Source organism: Microtus oregoni, unplaced genomic scaffold (assembly GCF_018167655.1).
Source record: "Microtus oregoni isolate MIOR12 unplaced genomic scaffold, Mior012 000019F_ref0000042, whole genome shotgun sequence".
NCBI classification, from domain to species: domain Eukaryota; kingdom Metazoa; phylum Chordata; class Mammalia; order Rodentia; family Cricetidae; genus Microtus; species Microtus oregoni.
In genome coordinates, this window is record NW_024543078.1 from 39,680,656 (window position 1) to 39,697,210 (window position 16,555).

Consider the following 16,555-nt stretch of genomic DNA (forward strand, 5'->3'; position numbering starts at 1 on the left):
CTGGGACTTTGTAGTTTTCCACAGTTTAGAAAAACTGGAGCTATTTCCTGAAATATTTTTGTACCCTTTCCCTCACCCTGTCTCTTAAGGGTCTTTTAATTACCTTCTAAAAACCTGTATTTGGTTGCTTAAAATTGCCCTTACCTTATTGTTACTTTTTTCAGGATTTGGGTTTTGTTTTTCTGTATTAATTTTTAATCATATGTATATTTGTGTGTCTGTGTGGGTATGTGCATGTGAGTGCAGGTGTTAGCAGAATTCAGAAAAGGACACCAGAACCTCTGAGCTGTAGGTACTTGTGAGCCACATAATGTGGGTGCTGGGAGCCATCAGGTTATTTGCCAGACAGTATTCACTCTTTTTTTTAAAAAAAAAAATTATTTATTTATTATGTATACAATATTCTGTCTGTGTCTATGCTCGAAGACCAGACCCCATTACAGATGGTTGTGAGCCACCATGTGGTTGCTGGGAATTGAACTCAGGACCTTTGGAAGAGCAGGCAATGCTCTTAACCTCTGAGCCATCTCTCCAGCCCAGACAGTATTCACTCTTAACTGCATTTCCAGCCCTCTTTTTAGGTTTATTTGTTTTAATTACTTTATCTACTTTTTCTTTCATAGTTTCTCTAAGCTTTTCTTTCCCATCTGCTTTACTATAAAATCTCATCCATTGTGTCTTTCCTCATTAAGTCTTTATCACTAGAAGTCTGAATTATATCTCCTTAAATATCCTGTCTTTTTTAACCTAAAAAGTATTTATTCATTTGTGTGTGCATGCACCTGCCACATGGAGGCCAGAAGAGGGTTGGAAGTCCTCTTCTATCATCATCTCCATCTATTTCTTTGAGGCTGAGTCTTTTCCTAAATTGGACACTCCATTTTTTTTCTGCTGTGCTGGAAGCCAGAAAGTTGAGCAGTCTTATTTCTTCTCTGCTTAGAGTTAGAGTTATGGGTGTGCACAGGTTACCCGGCTTGTTATGTGGGTGCTGGGATCTCAATTCTGGCCCTCAATAAGTGCTTCTAACCTCTGAGCTCCTATTTAACTGTTTTAAATAAATATTTTTATTAATTCTTTGAAAATATCATGTAATGTATTTTGATAATCTTTACTCCCAACAGCCCCTTTTATCTCCTTTTGGATTCCCCCCTACACCTTTTTATCCACCCTTAAACTCCCCGTGTCCTTCACTTTTAATTTAAGAATCCATCAACTCCACTTTGCATTGTTCATGTACTTCTCAGTGTGAGGCCATCCACTGGGATGTGGCAAATCAAACAGGCTCTATGCTCTTAAAGAAAACAGATTCTCCTTCCTTCAGAAGCCATCAACTGTCTATAGCTCCTCAGCTAGGGGTTGGGCTTATGAACCTCTTTCCACTTCCCACTGGAATGCTAACTGGTGTGATCGTCTGGGAGTTCACATTGCAGCAGTTCATGTTGCTTTGCTCTTTGACTCATGGTTCTCTTAACCTTTTTCTGTCCTTGTTCTGAGGTGGGCCTTGAACCTTGGGAAGGGTATGTAATATAGCTGCTCCATTTGTGCCTGAGCTTCATTTTTTATAAAGTTGTAATTAATAACTGATTTAATATACTTTGCTAAATTTACACACACACACACACACATACACTAAAATTTTCTCAATACTAGGTTTTTGGCTAATTGATTATGTTTATTTTTGTTATTGATTGAGTTTTCCTGTTTCCTTTCCTGCTTACTAGTCTTAGATTGGATGCCTGATATTTTGAACTTTTCTGTTGAGTGCTGGGTATTTTTTATTCTGTTGTCTTCAGCCATCTTAGGGGATGTAGTGCTGTTACATGAAACCAGCCACTCTTCCTGGTCTTGCTTTTACAATTTGTCAGATGGGTTGCTGCGGTACCTGAACTGGGGTTCATTATTCTCTTCTCCTAAAGGAAGTCAGACCTAACTGAACATTTTACCCAGTGCTTGTCTGGTGAGAGTAAGACTGTTCTCAGCTTGTGTGAGTGTCCCGTGCTGCTCCTTCAGTTCTTTTTTTTTTTTTAATTTATTTATTTATTAAGGATTTCTGCCTCCTCCCCGCCACCGCCTCCCATTTCCCTCCCCCTCCCCCGATCGAGTCCCTCTCCCTCATCAGCTCGAAGAGCAATCAGGGTTCCCTGACCTGTGGGAAGTCCAAGGACCGCCCACCTCCATCCAGGTTTAGTAAGGTGAGCATCCAAACTGCCTAGGCTCCCCCAAAGCCAGTACATGCAGTAGGATCAAAAACCCATTGCCATTGTTCTTGAGTTCTCAGTAGTCCTCATTGTCCGCTCTGTTCAGCAAGTCCGGTTTTATCCCATGCTTTTTCAGACCCAGGCCAGCTGGCCTTGGTGAATTCCCGGTAGAATATCCCCATTGTCTCAGTGTGTGGGTGTACCCCTCGCGGTCCTGAGTTCCTTGCTCGTGCTCCCTCTCCTTCTGCTCCTGATTTGGACCTTGAGATTTCTGTCCGGTGCTCCAATGTGGGTCTCTGTCTCTGTCTCCTTTCATCGCCTGATGAAGGTTAATATTCAGGAGGATGCCTATGTGTTTGTCTTTGGATTCACCTTCTTATTTAGCTTCTCTAGGATCGCGAATTATAAGCTCAATGTCCTTTATTTATGGGCTCCTTCAGTTCTTCTGATGATTGTTTCTCCTGGCTTTGGGAGCTTCTTTATTGTCTTTGAAGTACTCCCTCCCAAGATCTTCAGTGATCTCTGGACGACTTGTCTTCTTGGTACTATATCCTGTGAGATGCAGTGTTCTTGGGGTCTTTGAACTCACTACTCGCGCCTTCATCCCCCAGCTTGGCTTCTGTCCCCTTGTTGTATTACAGCTTGGGAATACTCTTAAGATCCTTATCTAGGAACATCCTAGGGCCTTTCTAGTGTTTCACCTTTCATGATCACTAATATTTATGGCCTAATGTCCTGTATCTGAGGAATGTGGTGTCAAAGCTGGAATCTTTAAAATACATTTTGGGTCATTTCAGGCAGAGGAGGGTAAATGCAGAAATGGAAATCTCTCAATATTACATAGTGATGTCTGTGCTAGTGATCTGATTCCCTACAACTCTGGAGCTCCCAGAAGGCCAGCAATTGCATTCTTTATATTTGTAGCACCTAGTATCATTTCAGTGGTGCACCGAGAATTGTTTGCAGGCTGCAGTGAGTCTCATTGGCAGTGACTCTCACAGTGCCTTAAGCATTCTGTTCAGCTGATTACATTCAGGGCTCCACAAATGCAAGGCTTTTGACTCCTTTGTACATTTCTCAGTGCCTGCCCTGAAATCAGAATGGATATAGATACTTGATTAGTTACTGAATGATTGAGTGACAGATTTGGTGAATAAATGTACAAGAAAGCAATTGTAATATAATTGTAGATACAAGAGATTGTTAAAATATTACTCTGATTATCTTTCTCTAACAGTTATACAATTTATATGGAGATTGTCTTGTTCCCAGTTGGCAACAGTAATCGGTCACCTGTGAGTCACTTAATACTGTACTCTTCCTTTCAGTGTGTTGAAGAGGTCCTTGGATACCTGAAATCCTGCTTTAGTCGAGAACCGATGATGGCAACTGTCTGTGTTCAGCAGGTGAGTATTATTTCCTGTCCTTTGGGATTCGTGCTAACACTTTCAGGTGAAGCAACAAAACTTAATTCAGTTTTAGAAGCTGGTGCTTATTTTGTGATATTAGGAAGGGTCGGGTGTCATTCTTGCTTGCCCTGTGATTGGGACTGTGAGGGGGCAGAGGGCATCAAAAGCAGCACTGGTCCTCACTGCTTTGCCCGTGTTTGCTACCTCATCTCAGTGGACCTATATCTAAAATGTTCATTTTACTAAGAATTATAGAGAATCCATGGCACAGTGACACCACATGGTGGGAATCTTCAGACGTATAGGGATTCACAACAAAACTTTCCATCATATATTCCTGCTGGATTTGCTACTGGGAAAGGAAAATCTTAAAGGGTGTTTACTTTGTTTTTGTTTTGTTTTCCTTTCTTCATTTTATTAGTGGTATAGAGGATTGAACCTGGTTTTATATATTCTAGGAAAGTACTCTGTCAGTGAAACTTTTTAAATTTTGAAACATGATCTTACTAAGTTGCTCAGGCTCACCTGAAACTTGCAACTTACCATTTCAGTCATGTCCATCCTAACCTCTGTCCATCAGCTGGGATTACAGATAGCCCTGTCCTGCTCATATTCATAAATCTATATTAAATTATATTATAACAATATAAAATATTGTTTCAATTTTTTCATTCTAGCTATTGAAGACTCTCTTTGGGACAAACTTGGCCTCACAGTTTGATGGCTTGGCTTCCAACCCCAGCAAGTCTCAATGCCGAGCACAGCGTCTTGGCTCTTCCAGTGTGAGGCCAGGCTTATATCACTACTGCTTCATGGCACCATACACGCACTTCACGCAGGCCTTGGCTGATGCCAGCCTGAGGAACATGGTGCAGGCGGAGCAGGAGCATGATGCCTCGGGGTAATAATTGTGGTGCAAATCTGTCATTGATGACGCAGAGATAAGTAATGAAGGCTGCTGGCTGAGCTATGTTGTAGTCTGCCATCTAGAGGTGGCAGGCTGGAGAGAAGGAACCCAAGCTGGCTGCCTGTGAAGCATAATTTCTAACTTCCAAATCCTGCCTTGGACTAGAAGTGGATCACATAGTGTCCTCACCTATTAAAAGCATTTGGTACTTGAAAGTGTTCTTGAATGACGGACATTCTTTATAGTAAGGTGCCATGTGTCAGTGGTGGTTTGTTCTATGACACAAAAGACTGCCTTCAAAATGGTATAATGGTACTAGTGTTTAGAGGTATTGAAAGTCACAGAAAAGTCTGGGGTGTGTTATTTTTGATTTCTACATGAATTTATTTTAATCTTTTTTATGCCAGGAATGTGGAAGTCCCGCCCACCCTTCCTTCTTCCTTTTAGGGCCTTATATGCTGGCCATGTATTTTACCACTGAGCCCCATTATATCCCTAATTTGAGATGCTATTCTGTGTAGTAATGGTAGTAGAATCCTTATTTTCCTTTTTATGATGACCAGACAATGTTGGAATCAAGGAAATATTCCTATTCTGGGCTTTATCTTGATGCTTATGTGTGTACCCATAGTTCCTGTTGTGCTGTCTTTTCAAATATTTTATGACATGGGTATCTCTCTATGTTGCTTAGGCTGATGTTGAACTTGTGGGCTCCATCAGTCTTCCTCCAAGAAAACCAAATGATATATATATGATAAATTACTTACCTTCCAGACAGCTCTCACCTTTCTTTTAATCCCTCTTAGAGCGTAGACTGGGGAGTGAGTTTCCTGTAACAGCAAACATGGGTTCGAACTACTTCTGTAGGTACAGCATAGGTGCTGTGCAGCTGCACTCTCAGATGAGTCCTGTTATCTCAAGCATATGCAGCCCTTATACCCAATGCCCTTTCCAAGTCTCATTTTGACATGTTCTGATTATTTGAACATGAAGTTGAACTGATGGATGGCTGAGTACAAAAGAGATTATTAAAAGGTATTTGTTGTTTCTGCTTTTGGTCATTTTGCAGGTGGTTTGATGTACTCCAGAAAGTATCTGCCCAACTGAAGACGAACCTCACAAGCGTCACAAAGAACCGTGCAGATAAGGTGAATGGCATTGCAGCTAGAGATGGCATGTGGGCCATGCCACAGGGATGCAAATGGAGCTCAGCGCTTTCTAGATTGGTTGCCAGAAAATTTTAATTGCAACAATGGTTTCTTTCATTTTTTTCCCTATAGAATGCTATTCACAATCACATTAGATTATTTGAGCCTCTTGTTATAAAAGCTCTGAAGCAGTACACCACCACGACATCTGTACAGTTGCAGAAGCAGGTTTTGGATTTGCTTGCACAACTGGTTCAGCTGCGGGTCAATTACTGTCTGCTGGATTCGGATCAGGTTTGTCTCTATGTCTGATAGTCACCATACCTAGCTGAATACAAATTACCCTGAAAAGACGCTGTCCCAAGTCTGTACCATGTTCCAGTTGGGTTAGGCTTTAGAAATTTCCATATGTTTTCCACATCTGTATACCTACTTACAACTCCAAAACAAGTTTGTTGTTTTTTTAATTTATAAGATATAATTTAAGATTCTGGTAGGATGGCATTTATGCAAAATTCATATTTCTTAAAAATTGGTGATCTTCAGTTAGTGCTGGTGGTGCTCGTCTTTAATCCCAGCACTTGGGAGGCAGAGGCAGGTGTATCTCTGAGTTCAAGGCCAGCCTGGTCTAAGGAGTGAGTTACAGGACAGCCAGGGCTATACAGAGAAACCCTGTCTCAAAAAACAATAAATAAAATTAAAAATGGGTTATTATTTTGATCAGAGAAGCTTCCTTTTTCAGTGGGCAGTGGATGTTGAGTGCTCAGCTCTAAATGGGACATCTGTTTCAAACCTCTTCTCTCCTCTAAGTCTCAGGGAACACTGCAGAATGAGTAGGGTAGGGAGTAGAGGGAGGGAGGGTGCTATGAAGTGCTGTCTCTGGACATGACAGAGCTGCTGAGGTCACAAACTCACTGCAGCTGTCATCACCTGCACAAGATCACACCCGTCAGCACCCCAGCATGACTGGAACTAGGGCTCAGAGACCTACCCTAGCTGAAAAGCTATTGGCAGTTTTAATGGCTGCAGGGGGAGGGATTGCCATTTTTCTTAGTGGTAGGGCAGCACTAGTTGTACTCAGTGTACCACCATGTCTTGCCCACCAGTCATAGTTACTATACAAATTCTCTTCAAGGAAACCTTATTTCCATGCCTTTTCCAAGAAGAAATTGTTTAGGTTGTTAAAAATTGACCATCATTTTTGTGCTATGATTTTTGGGCTACTCTTTCTGTGTGAGTTACAAGGATGTGCCAGTTGGGGAGAATCCTTGGCCTTCATAGACTCATGGTCATATCATAATACCAAGTGCATTTAGTTCAGCTTCAAAAGCCCCCATAGTCTTATAGTCTCAACACTGTTTAAAAGTCCAAAGTCCTGTTTGAGACCAAAGGCAATTTCTTAATTATACCACCCTTTGATTTGTAAAAGCAAATTACATATTTCTTATCTACAGTGCTGTAGAATATCCATTCCCATTCCAAAATGTAGGAATGGGGACACAGGAAATACTGAACCAAAGTAATACCAAAACCCAGTAGGACAAACATCAAAACCTATAGCTCCATGTATTCTTCTGTTCTTGAGTTTTTAAGGGTTTAGATGGCTCAGCCCCTTGAACTTTGCTGTTATCACATACACTTCTCTCTTTCTTGGGTTCTTTCACTCCATGTATGTAGCTCTTTGCAGATAGCACAGGTCCAACATCTGCAACATCTTGGTGTCTCCACACTCCAGGTTTTAACTTTCATAGCTTCATGAATGGCCTCTTGGGGCCTCTTGCAAAGACTCCTTTTCCTCATGGTTGCCTGGCCTTGGCAGTTGTCTGAAACCACAGAAGTATCTATGATCCTCTCACTATTGGATTTTTCATGCCTCCAAAGCCAATTCCATATGGAAAATTCTGCCAAGTTTGGCCAACAGTTTGGTATGGACTTCCGCCCCTTTGACCACACTAGCAACAACTTTCTTGTTTGAAACAATTGCTTTATAGGGGCCAGCAACACCCAGTGGTCTCCTTTCACAAGTTAGAAACTTAGCTGGATGAGGTGTTGCCCTTATAGCACACTTCTCATTGTTACAATGCAGACCAGGAAGCCTCTCCTTAATGGCACTAATCTCTTTAGCAATTACAGCTTCTCTTTCAGCGCACATATGGGGTATGGAGCAATGTTAATTGCTTGTTAGTGCTTTTTCTCTCCAAACTGTACATTTTTATTTCTGCCCTTTTTGTTCTTTTTCACTCCAGACATGCATAAGAGTTATTCGTAATAACCAGTCCATAGACTCAATGTTATGTTGTCTTTGAAATTTCCTTCATCAAAGAAGTTAGTCCATTACTTTTTAATTTAGACTCAACCAACTTCTTAGGACATGAGCAAAAAACAGGCAGATACTTTACTAAAATATCTCAGTAATGACCTCAAGTCTATTGGATAATAAAGATCTTGTTTCTTTCTGAAACCTCAAGAGCCAGGAGTTATTCTCAACATTCTGCATTATCCTTGCCACTTCTAGAACTACTACTAGTTCTGCTAAAACTGTCCATTAAGTTTTGCTTACGGTATGTAACTAACCACTTTCCTATTCAAGAGTTCCAAAGTTTTTCCACATTCCTCCAAAAAACAGCAATGGGGTTCTTTACAATACTTCACTTTTGTAGGAAGTTCTGAATTAGTTACTTTTTACTGCTTTAATATAAAATACAGGACCAAAAGAAATATATGGGAGAAAACTTATTTTGCCTTATGGTTTCAGAGGGATTAGAGTCAGTCCATCGTGAGGACTGGAGAGATGGCTCAGCAGTTAAGGGAACTTGCTGCTCTTCTAAAAGACCCAGATTTGTTTTCCTGGCACCCACATGGCAGGAACTCTTTTGTAACTCCAGTTCTGGGGAATCTGACACCTTCTGTCTTCTTTAGGCAAAACCTTAACACATAATATCTAAAAATAAAAAAGGCCGGTGTGGCCACAGACATCTGGAACAGGAAGTTGAAAGCTCACATTCCATCCACATTCAAGAAGCAAAGAGAATGAACTAGAAGTAGGGTGAAGCAATAAACTTTCAAAGCCTGTACCCAGTGACATACTTTCTTCAGCAGGGCTTTACCTCCCAGACACTATCAGCAGGGGACCATTTACATCTGAGCCTAGGAAGGAAATTTCTTATTCAGGCCACCATAGTGTGCTTCCTTCATTCCCATACCCTGGTAACCTATTCTACAGTTGTCCTCTATGTGGTCTGTAGAAGAAACAGGCTTGGGGCTGTACCTGGAGGATAGATAGGATTGCAGTCTCTAGAACACTGATGGATGCATCTTAGGTAGAATACCTGTAAGACTGCAGCCTGCCTCTCTTCTCACTTTCCTACTTCCTACTCAGCAGAAGTAAAAATCATCTCCATTTGAGCTATTCATAATAGATAGAAAATTAATTTACTAGTAGATATGTTAGGTAGACTTGGCTGTCTTGCCAGATAATTTCTGTAGTTATTCTATCTAGAGTGTTTCCTCAGATAATTTCTGTAGTTATTCTATCTAGAGTGTTTCCTCTAAAACAGAAAGGTATTTTGTTTTTCTTCCTAAAATTGCTGCCTGTTACTTGACATTGAAAATGCTCAGGACTTCCAGATTTTTGTGTGCTGTGCCCATGTCTGAATGTATGCCCTTCATTCTGGGACCGAGCCTCATACCAGCAAAGCTTCCTAGCCAACCACTGGTGATAGTCTGTTTTTCTTACCATGAACTCTGGCCTCCTGTTTGTTCTTGTGACTTTCATCAGTGGGTCCTGTAGAGGGATAAATGCAGAAAACTGAGGCACAAACTCAGTTCAGATATGATTTACTAAGCAACTACTGAATGTCTATGCATGCCCCAGAACTGCAAAGCAATGGGTATAAGTTCTGTTGTTCATCTGTGGGAGTTTCTTCTAGGGTGATGAAATCTCACAGAAAATGAGAGTCACATAGACCGGCTCTTCAGCCCAGATACTGTCTCTGTTCCTAGGGTTGGCTTTTCCTCCTGGCTCCTCTAGTGTCTGTCACAGACAGCATCTAGGCATTGTGTACTACAAGACTCATGCTGTTAGATCACCACTCTCTGGAAACAGTTTTCAGATGTGATTATGAGTAATAGCTAGAATTTATTATTTTCCCAGTAAGGATTCATCTCTGTATTTAGTCACTTTGTTTTGTGAGACAGTCCTATCATGCAGCCGAGACTGACCTCAAACTTTGATCTGCTGGCCTTAGTTCCCCCTTTGCTGGGATTACAGGCCTATACCAACCTGTCTGCCCTGACCAGTTCCTGAAGGCATGCCTGGAGATATTCTGCAGCTACCTGACTTTAGAGTAGCTTTGAGAAAGTTATTATAAACAAGCTAATCCTACTGTGTATGTGCTTGGGAATAGTTCACAGATCAGTAGACAAAAAGGTACCTGGCTTTTATGTTGTAAGCCTGTGACTGATGGCAGCTTTTCTTTTCTTGATGTAGGTGTTCATCGGTTTTGTGCTGAAGCAGTTTGAGTACATTGAAGTGGGCCAGTTCAGGTACTACTGTTTAGTTACTTCAGTTATTGTCCTTGTTATCTAACACGTGTGATCCTAGGTCCGTATAGTCATAGGAGCTTCAAGTGCTGCTGGTTTCCAATGGAGGTCTGATTTACATGTTTTCCACTTTTACTCTGCTGAACACTTGCTGAAAACATTTCTCAAGATGTGCTTAGAAACAGTTGTGCATCTGTTCACTAGTGTGTTCTCATTTAACATTCAGAGTGTATATTTATTGTGACAGGTCACTAAGTGGTGTCTTCTTACATAGTGGAACCCTGTTCCCTAACTTTAGAGGGAACAATTTTAGGCCATGATTTAGTAAAGAAAGTGATTATAAACTTTAGTTATATTGACTGCAGTTTTTCTTGCTAGACATTAAAGCTTTAATAATCTAGCAGTACATGTAACAGATTTGTAATTTTTGAAAATTACAGTTCTTAATAAGTAGTTTGTAAAGCACAGTACTGGAGAGTGTTGTGAGAGTCCCCGAGATTTAGAGACCCAGGTCTTGTTCTGATTATGACACCCTGACTCTGTTGTTTTGATCAGGGAAATTTTCCCTTGGTGTCTGAATTTCTTTAAGAGAGGGGAAAAAAAAAATGAAGTGCTAGGACGATCTTACTTGCTGGCATCCAATGTTTAAGGTGCCTCTCCTGCTGGAGCTTCACTCTCCTAACCATTAGACTGTCCCCGTGAGCAGAGGCAGGAAACCCAGTGGTGTGGGTGGGGTTAAATGAGGTTGTAGAATCTGCTTTACCCTAGTACTTTCTCCTGAGGTTGAATCTTGACCTATGTTATGCTGTGTATGCATATCACTTATCTTAGTTTTTAAAAAGAAATGTCTAAATGGGTGTTTTTGTTTCTAGGGAATCAGAGGCAATTATTCCAAATATATTTTTCTTCCTGGTTTTACTGTCTTATGAGCGCTACCATTCAAAACAGATCATTGGAATTCCTAAAATCATCCAGCTATGTGATGGCATCATGGCCAGTGGAAGGAAGGCTGTTACACATGGTAATGGGATACATGTTTGCTTGTTGTCCTTGGTCTCACCTCTACCCACTTTTAACTGAACCACAGCTCTGCACTGCATGTGCTGTCTGTGTACATGTATGGGGGCTCATGCATGCTGCACATAGGTTAGAGATGTTTGAGAAGGGAAAAAAAGCACATTACTTATTCACAAAAATTTGTAAACTACTTGAGGGAGATTAAAAAATTGTGAAATATATAAAAAAGTGAAAATATAAAAATAGTGACATGATTAAGATACAGAGAGATTCTGATAAATATCTCTGTTTATGAAACAAAATTTTAATTTTGTCATTTGTATTTGTTTTGTTCTTTTTCAGAGGGAGGGCATAGGCTCAATTCTGAGGCCTTACATGAGCAAAGTACTTTAATTTTGATCACACCTCTAGACTTAGAAGAATTTTAAATCTAGCTTGTCAAATCAAATTTTGACTTTTTTTTTTTTTTTTGATACAAGTCCTCATGTATCCCATGCTGACTTGAAGTCACTATGAAACCCAGGATGGCCTAGAACTCCTGATTCTCCTTCTACCTCCTGAGTGCTGGGATTATAGGCATGATTACTATTCCCGGTTTGTAAGGTGTAGGGATTGAACCCAGGACTTCGTGCATGCTACTCAACTTTCTACAAATGACCTGCATTCACAACTCAAAATTTTGAATTTGTCCTTCCTTCCTTCCTTCCTTCCTTCCTTTCTTTTTTTGTTCTTTTGAGACAGGGTTTCTCTATGTAACAGTCCTGGCTGTCCTGGAACTCACTCTGTAGATCAGGGTGGCCTTGAACTCGCAAAGATCTGCCTGCCTCTGCCTCCTAAGTAAAGGAATTAAAGGTATATGCCACCAAACCTAGCTATAAATTCTGATTTCTTTTTACTGGTTTTGGTGTTGTAGTTGGACATTTCCTTGGGGAAAACAAAACCTTGGGGTTTTCTGTTTTGCTACATTATATTTTAGAAGATAAGCTATTCAATGTTTAATAAACCACACTGAATTTTATATACAACTATATATATATTTTTTTTTTAATTTTTCGAGACAGGGTTTCTCCGTAGCTTTTTTGGTTCCTGTCCTGGAACTAGCTCTTGTAGTCCAGGCTGGCCTCGAACTCACAGAGATCCGCCTGCCTCTGCCTCCCGAATGCTGGGATTAAAGGCGTGCACCACCACCGCCCGGCTTAAAACTATATTTTGTAAGCATGCTGCATGAAAGTAAAAGGCTAATCAGTTTAAAACTATGGGGAAGCTAAAGTTTTTTTTGCACATTGTTTTTTAAAACCCCTGCACTTCAAGTTGATGCCATGGCTGCCTGATTATTTTGCTGAAGCTTAAGTATGAACCATAGCTAATGGTTTGCCACTTAGCTTTCCCCCTTTAGCTGATAAAGTAGGTGTGGTGTGTATTTTAAGTATGTTCTGTAGCTCTATGATGGTGTATGCCTCTGTTAATGGCCTTCCTGAGGTGGAGGCAGGATGACCGTGAGTTGTGGCCAGCCTGGGCTGTTCAGCTAGGTCCTGACTTGTACATCAGCAACAATGACCAAAAAGAATGTGTCGTGATTCTTCCTTAGAACTTTTTTTTTAATATTTATTTATTTATTATGTATACAATATTCTGTCTGTGTGTATGATGCCTGCTGGCCAGAAGAGGGCACCAGACCCCATTACAGATGGTTGTGAGCCACCATGTGGTTGCTGGGAATTGAACTCAGGACCTTTGGAAGAGTAGGCAATGCTCTTAACCACTGAGCCATCTCTCCAGCCCTTCCTTAGAACTTTTAACTCCAGTCTTCTAGCCTTTCCCTGTTGGATTCTCCCTATTCCTTTGCTAAGAGTTTAGAGCAGTGCCTCTTAACCTTCTGAGTGACCCTTTAATACAGTTCTTCATGTTGTGGTGACCCCTAACCATAAAATTATTTTAGTTACTACTTCATAACCGTAATGTTGCTATTGATATGAATTGTAATGTAAATATCTGATATGCAGAATATTTGATAAGCAACTCCTATGAAAGGACCATTAAACACCCCCCTCCAAGAGATTGAGACCCACAGGTTGAGAACTGCTGGTCTAGAAGCTTCTGAGCTTTGGTATAGATGCATTCTACAAACTTTGCAGACTTCACCTAACCTCTACAGGGGAGCCTAAACTGACCAGAGGCATTGATCGGCCCTCTCAGTCTTCATAAACTTTGCCTCTCATGCTCCATCTGAGCACAGACTGTGAAATGCTGATAGATGGTTTAGTTGATTACAGTCAAATACACAGACTGAAGTGGGAGGGATGGCTCAGTACTAGTCTCTCTTTCAAAGGACTTGGGTTCAGTTCCAAGCACCCATATGGTGACTTATAATGTCCAATTCTAGGGGATCAGATACCTTCTTCTGGCTTCTGAGGACACTTGTATATATGTGTTGAAAAACAAATAATAAAGTAAAAATTAGGAACTAGAGAGATGACTCGGCAGTTAAGAGTACTGGCTGCTCTTGGAATTAGTTTCAAGTACCCACATAGTGGTTCACAACCATCTGTGAGCCCAGTTCCAGGAGATCAGGCACTTTGTTCTGGCTTTCTCAAGGCACTGAAAACATGTGCTACACAAACATACATTCAGGTAAAACACCGATACACATAAAAAAAATGTTTTTTTTTTTTAAATACATGGATGTAAGGTTTCCTGGACTTGTAGTGTCATTGCACTGAGAATTAGTGGCAGTCAGCCATTTTACTTCATGCTAGGTTGCTTGTTCATCTGGAGGAAGTTCAGTAAGCAAGTAAATGCAAGGATGTTACATGGCACTGAGGGTCTGGATATGTGTATATTCTTTCCATAGACCACCAGAATGTGTGTGTATACAGAATGTATGTTTGCATATATATGCAATTCATGCATATTCATATCACTAAGTATTTGTGCATATGTCACAGATGGTCAGGGTGTTTGTGTTACCAAAATTCAGGAATGTATGTATGCATTTCAGTAGGTGTGCTGTGTACCAATTAAAGCCATTTCTATTATCATTGTTTTCCTATATGATACTCTTAAACCAATTAATTTCATTTGACTCCTATTTTGGATAAAGATAAGTAAGACCTGAAAAAAAATTCTTAATTTAATGAGTCATTTTTTAACTGTATAATAAATCTAATATCTTGACTTATAATGTATTATGTAACTGTATTGATATCTCATTTGTATTTAAATAAATAAAGTTTGCTTGAAGTTCAGAGAGTGAAACAGCTTCACTGGTCAGCCTTACAGACCAGGCAGTGGTGACACATACCTTTCATCACAGTAGCTACACTAGTTTGCCATAGAAACTGGGCAGTGGTGATGTATACCTTTAATCCCAGCACTAGAGAGGAATATAGAGAGGAGACAGCTCTCACTCATAGTCACATTCTGAGATTCCTGAAACAGGATCGTTATTTCAGACTGAGGTAGAAGTAAGAGTCAGTGGCTGGCTGTTTTGCTTTGTTTTGTTTTATCTTGGCTTGGTTTGGTTTGGTTCTTTTTGAGAAAGGGTTTCTTTGTAGCTTTGGAGCCTGTCCTATCTCTTATAGACCAGGCTGGCCTCACACTTACAGAGATCTGCCTGCCTCCTCTCCTGACTGCTGGGATTAAAGGCGTGTGCCACCATCACCTGGCACTGTTTTGCTTTTCTGGCCTTCAGATTGAACTCCAATTTCTGTCTCTGTGTTTTTAATTAATTGTGCTACATGTAACCACAATATTTAACATCTTTTTAAGTAAAATCAGGTAGTTTATGCATAAAGTAGAGAGGCTACTGTTTTGGTTATTTGGAATGCTTTCTTATTTTAAAATTGACTTTGATTTCAGTCACTTTTTGTCAGAAGTGATACTGCGTTTGATATTAAATCTATGGTTTTTGTTGTTATTAGAAGCCTTCACTGACAAGCTGTTAGTCAGTGTTGAGAGGAAGAACCTCTTACAATTGCATGATCATGATTTCAAATACACTTTTTAACAATCCTAATCAGTCCATTCTGTAAGCCAAGTACCAACTAAGGTTTCCTTTATTTCTTAAAAGTACTTTGAAAGTCTTGATAGTTGTCTAAGTGTCATTTTTTTCTACGTAGCCTTATTTGCTCAATCTTTTGTGCCCACAGCCATACCTGCTCTGCAGCCCATTGTCCATGACCTGTTTGTGTTAAGAGGAACAAACAAAGCTGATGCAGGGAAAGAGCTTGAAACCCAGAAGGAGGTGGTGGTGTCGATGCTTTTAAGACTCATCCAGTACCATCAGGTAAGAGGAAGGTACAGTGATAGTCACATCATCAACATGGATAAGCATGCTGTTTCCATGAGGTTCTGTGTGTGGTGAACAGTCTCAGGAGCATTGGGTTCTCTGGGACTTGAAGAAATGGTAGTGAGCCAGCCGATGGTGGCACATGCCTTTAATCTCAGCCCTTGGCAGGCAGAGGCAGGTAGATCTCTGTGAGTTCGAGGTCAGCCTGGTCTACAAAGTGAGTGCCAGGACACGCACCAAAGCTACACAGAAAAACCCGTCTCAAAAAACAAAAACAAAAGTAAATGGCAGTGAAAGAAGAAAATGCACTAGGTACTAAATGTAACAGAGGCTGTTTATTCTCAAACATGGTTCAAGCATCAGTTAATTGGCAGTGTTGATCTAAACCACTGACTTTTTAAAAATACTAGAAATTTTAAATCTGAAATAAAATAAATAGGTATTTACTTCTTGAAACAGTCACTTTTTTTTTTTATTTGTACTCATTTCTAGTTTTGTTTCCCCTAAGCTGGAACAGGGATTTTAAATGCTATGAGTCAATCCATGTGTGGAAATGTAGTTTTCTTAATTTTTGTCCCTTTTAAACTTATACTTTTGCCTGTCCCTCTCTATTTTGTTAGTTCCTTTCAGCTGCCTTTCTCTGAATCTTCATGAAAAACCACAAGTTTAAACAGCACTTTCTTTGTTACATTTTGATCAATCGTTGTAATATTTAACTAAATGTTTAATGCTTAGTTAAGTCACATGACTACAATAAAAAAATACAAGAGGCAAAAAGTAATTTGAGAGTAAGCAGATGACCCTGGGAAGCATGGCAGGGCTGGTAGTGCCTTGGGGAAGATTATACCACTTGTGCATACACAGGTCAGGGTCTCAGTATGCCTCATGGAGATTCTTGAATGCCCATGAACTAAAGGGGAAACGAGGTTCTTGTGTAGCATGAGCACTGCACTTGGACCTTGAAGAGAGGCAGCTTTGGGCATGCAGTAGTAGGATTAGGCTTTATGTTGTCCCTGAGGTGGTGTGCATCTTTTATAGCAGCCATA

The 16,555-nt window shown here is 40.4% G+C and overlaps 1 protein-coding gene across 2 annotated transcripts in view; it reads left to right on the plus strand.

The window, feature by feature from the left end:
- The window catches only part of LOC121459250 (huntingtin), a 144,534-nt gene that overhangs the window by 72,895 nt on the left and 55,084 nt on the right, over nucleotides 1–16,555 (plus strand). For both annotated transcript variants that reach the window (XM_041668794.1, XM_041668795.1), the window contains exons 30-36: nucleotides 3,527–3,604; nucleotides 4,285–4,508; nucleotides 5,584–5,662; nucleotides 5,795–5,956; nucleotides 10,152–10,207; nucleotides 11,077–11,225; nucleotides 15,370–15,506. In XM_041668794.1, coding sequence (XP_041524728.1) covers nucleotides 3,527–3,604; nucleotides 4,285–4,508; nucleotides 5,584–5,662; nucleotides 5,795–5,956; nucleotides 10,152–10,207; nucleotides 11,077–11,225; nucleotides 15,370–15,506 — 885 coding nt within the window. The remainder of the gene's footprint in view (nucleotides 1–3,526; nucleotides 3,605–4,284; nucleotides 4,509–5,583; nucleotides 5,663–5,794; nucleotides 5,957–10,151; nucleotides 10,208–11,076; nucleotides 11,226–15,369; nucleotides 15,507–16,555) is intronic.